Source organism: Amphimedon queenslandica, unplaced genomic scaffold (genome assembly GCF_000090795.2).
Source record: "Amphimedon queenslandica unplaced genomic scaffold, v1.1 AMPQUscaffold_12174, whole genome shotgun sequence".
In the NCBI taxonomy this organism is placed as follows: Eukaryota; Metazoa; Porifera; class Demospongiae; order Haplosclerida; family Niphatidae; genus Amphimedon; species Amphimedon queenslandica.
The window spans coordinates 12427-16285 of NW_003547587.1; the positions used below are offsets into that span (position 1 = coordinate 12427).

At 34.4% G+C, this 3859-nt stretch overlaps 1 protein-coding gene across 1 annotated transcript; it reads left to right on the forward strand.

Annotated features, from left to right (window-relative positions):
• The first annotated feature begins 818 nt into the window (after positions 1-818).
• LOC105314955 (uncharacterized) lies at positions 819-2912 on the forward strand. The gene is made up of 2 exons (XM_011409409.1): positions 819-1535; positions 2556-2912. Exons 1-2 carry the CDS (start codon positions 819-821, stop codon positions 2910-2912), a joined length of 1074 nt encoding a protein of 357 aa, XP_011407711.1.
• Positions 2913-3859: the final 947 nt, after the last annotated feature.

Below are 3859 nucleotides of genomic sequence, written 5' to 3' on the forward strand. Positions count from 1 at the left end.
TAACTATAATCATTGATCATAATGATATTCAGTGTTATTGGTGTGTTCCAGTAACTATTTTCATGAGGTCCTATATACCACACACATACACTGATACACCCATCCTTTATACACTGGTACATGTAGTACATCTGTACTGCTCCATTTCAGTTTACAGGGAAAGCTTGTTCCTTTGATTAACTAGTGAAGGTTACTCTTACTTTGCAGTACTAGAAAAGATCTTCTCTTCAATTCCTTTTATAAAATCCTTCTTTCTTTATTGTGGTGTAAGTGATCGCTGAAATAGCTACACCTTAAGTTACCTAATTCTCTCATTGTCCTCCATACTATAGTACAAGATGATTGATGTCTCTCAATGGAGAGCAAGTATTGGACTGTGGAACTACTGTCAAGCTGCCTCCAGTAGACCAGCTAATGGCCGCCACTCTCACTCATTCAAAGCTGCAGTAGACACCAAGTCAGGCAGTATTACATCAGGAGAGAAGACATTTAAACTGCCAGTAGCTCTGTTTCTTATTGCTTTACTCCTCCTCCTCTTTCTCTCTCCCTCTTTGTTAAGATACATCTTGATGATTCCTCCAACAGGTAAACAACAATTGCAACTTTGTACTTGTATATTTACTGGTATTTTATTATTAGGTAACTGCTACCAAGTACAATGTACTACTGGTGTTATTGTTACTGATACAAATTACCTCCAGTCAGTAGTCTTACCTGGAGGCAGCAGTTCTAACCTGATTTACAATGATCTCTATTTGATTGTTTGTCTACGTAAGCTCCTCCTCTTATCAGGAGATGTTGAACTCAATCCTGGTCCTATGATTGATGAACGACCTGATATTTTCCTATTACTTCAATGGCTTGAACCACTTGTTGACTGGAAACCATTTGGTCTTGGCTTACCAGGAATTACTCATTCAGATATTTTAAAGATTGAAGCAGAAAATAAAAAAATTGATGAACAAAAGTCAGCATTGTACTCCAAATGGCTGAAGATGGCACCAACAGCAACATGGGCTGATGTGATTAATGCACTGAGCAATAATAAGGAAAACACACTTGTACAAGACATTAGAAGAAATTTACAAAAAATTGCACCAAGGTCAGCTAGAAGTCATTGTGATATCACTACCAGACGATCATCACAGGCAGAAGTAATGTTTAAAACAGCAGAAGATGAAAAGGAAATATTGGATACATTATTTGCCCTCAATAAAGAATTCTCTCTTTTAATGATGCATGCACGATTAGGTCTTGGTAAGAAGACTGAGAAAGATCCTAAGATATTACATAAACTTACAATATGGTTGGAGACTTACATGCATTGGAATGAATTTGAGAAACTAGCAAATATATCGTCAGATGAAGCTTTTAAAATTATTCATCCGTTTTATGATTTTATTGATTGTAGCCTGATAGTAGAGATGAGTGAAATTTTTCTACAAGATTTAAAATTTGGAGATGATGAGTTAAGCATTGTTAGTGAATTAAAGAAACATAAAGAAAAAGCTGATAAACTTCGATTTTCAGCTAATGTAGAACATCTACACAAATCATTAAAAACAATATATGAACAACATATACCAGATACATCAAATATGCCAATGATTTTAATGAAGCTTCATAATCCATGGCATGGTAGCAACATCAATGGACTCTCTCTACTGATCCACAACTTACTTCCAATTGGACACCAGCAGTCAATAATGAAATACATTACCATAACAACTGGATGCATTCTCATCAAATATTCTGTATATGGTTCTACAGCTGATAGTATAATAGAAAATACTGGAGGAAAGGAACAGTTTATGCGTCTCATTGGTATATTGAGTTTATACATTAATGATCATCCTGTTCCGCTTCAAGAAGATAAGAATATGAACTTCACCTTTGAACTAGCTCTCCTTGAGGCAGTCACAGCTGGTAATAATGAAGCAGTAGAGTTTCTTCTTCAACTAGAAACTGTTAATATTGATCATACTAATGAAGAAGGCAAGACAGCACTAATGTTAGCTTGTGAAAGAGGACATGAGGACATTGTACACAGTTTACTGTCTGCTGGAGCTAATGTTAACATTCAGGACAATAAAGGATGGACTGCACTAATGAGAGCAAGTGAACATAATCACATTTCAATCATTCACATGTTACTACAAGCTAATGCTAATCCTCACCTGAAAAATTCAAAAGGATCAAATCCTGTAATGATTGCTAGTTACTATGGTAAATATGAGGTTGTTGAGCTATTGATTAGTAAAGGAGTTGATTATAAATATCAACGAGAAGATGGAATGAATGCTTTTATGTTGGCTTGTGAAAATGGTCACACTCAAATAGTTGAACTGTTGCTGAAGGAACAAGTTGATCCTAATGTTCAAGAGAAAGATGGTTGGAATGCTTTTATGTTGGCTTGTCAAAATGGTCACACTCAAATAGTTGAACTGTTACTGAAGGAACAAGTTGATCCTAATGTTCAAGAGAAAAATGGAGTGAATGCTTTTATGTTGGCTTGTAAAAATGGTCACACTCAAATAGTCAAACTGTTGCTGAAGGAACAAGTTGATCTTAATGTTCAAAGAAACAGTGGGGGGAATGCTTTTAAGCCTTTTATGTCGGCTTGTCAAAATGGTCACATTCAAATAGTTAAACTGTTGCTAAAGGAACGAGTTGATCTTAATGTCCAAAACAGAAAAGGTCATACTGCTTTGATGGTTGCTAGTTCTAAAGGACATTATGAAGTAGTTAAGTTATTATTAGAATGGGAAGCTGATCCAACTATTAATTCTAATGAAGGGCACACTGCAATATCACTTTCAAAGGACTCTGAAATTAGCAAATTGATTTATAATTACATGTATAAGAAAGGCAATGTGAAATTAGAGGAAGATGCTGCTAGTGTCACAGAATAGTATCCAGTGGATATCATACAGTATCAGATATTAGTAGTATGAGAACTTATCCTTCTACACTAACTTTAGACTCAGTAAAACATGACTCCAAAGATGAGACGTTGAAGTAATAGATGCTTAGTATATTAATGATACATCATGTACTCTTGTTATACATGTGTAGTATGATTGCAATTTTAATATTTTTTGCTGCTCAAAATTACAATCTGTCAATATAGCTAGTGTCACTGATTGTGCAGTGACAAATGAGTATAAGAGGAGAAGTACATGTATATGTACAATTGTACATCCAGTGAATTGCGTACTAGCATTAGTACTATTGTTAGTAATTTAGTATTACAATGGTTAAAGGTACTGTACATAAATACATATTCCTTATTAAAATATCAAATGTTATACTTTTAAAAACAAGTTGCTAAACTTGCTCACACTTTGAGTAGGAAAGTACTAGGTAAATACATGTACTCTTCATGTCTACCTGTCATTATGAACTAATACATACATGTACATCCATTGACAATTGGCGTATGTACATTTTAGCTTTTTTTAGATTTCATTTCCGCAAAGTACACAAAACACAATTCTCTCAAAAATAAAACCACAGTATAAAGGAGAGGATACACGTATATGTAGGGCACTCATATTTTGTCAGTTGTTAAACTATGAACCAAAACATAATGATGCATGTACATACATGGTACATATGAGTGCATATTAACATTCGTTTTTCAAATTTACTCTCACAATGTTATATTATTTTATCAAGCATCCCGTTATGTTTTATTTGTACAAAATTAATGGAATCTGACCTGACCAACAAAATTAACAAATCTTATGTACAATTCCCTCAAAAATAAGACCCACAGTATAAAGAAGAGGGTACATGTACATGTACACTTACTCGGCCAGTGAGTCCCTGTATCTCCAGTTCTTCTCATTCTCAGTGT

Bases quoted from the DNA above. Each gene is read 5' to 3' on its own strand.
- LOC105314955 (XM_011409409.1), top strand. From the start codon at position 819: ATGATTGATGAACGACCTGATATTTTCCTATTACTTCAATGGCTTGAA. The intron at 1,536-2,555 runs GTAGAACATCTA...CTGTTGCTGAAG, and splicing joins AACTTCGATTTTCAGCTAAT to GAACAAGTTGATCTTAATGT.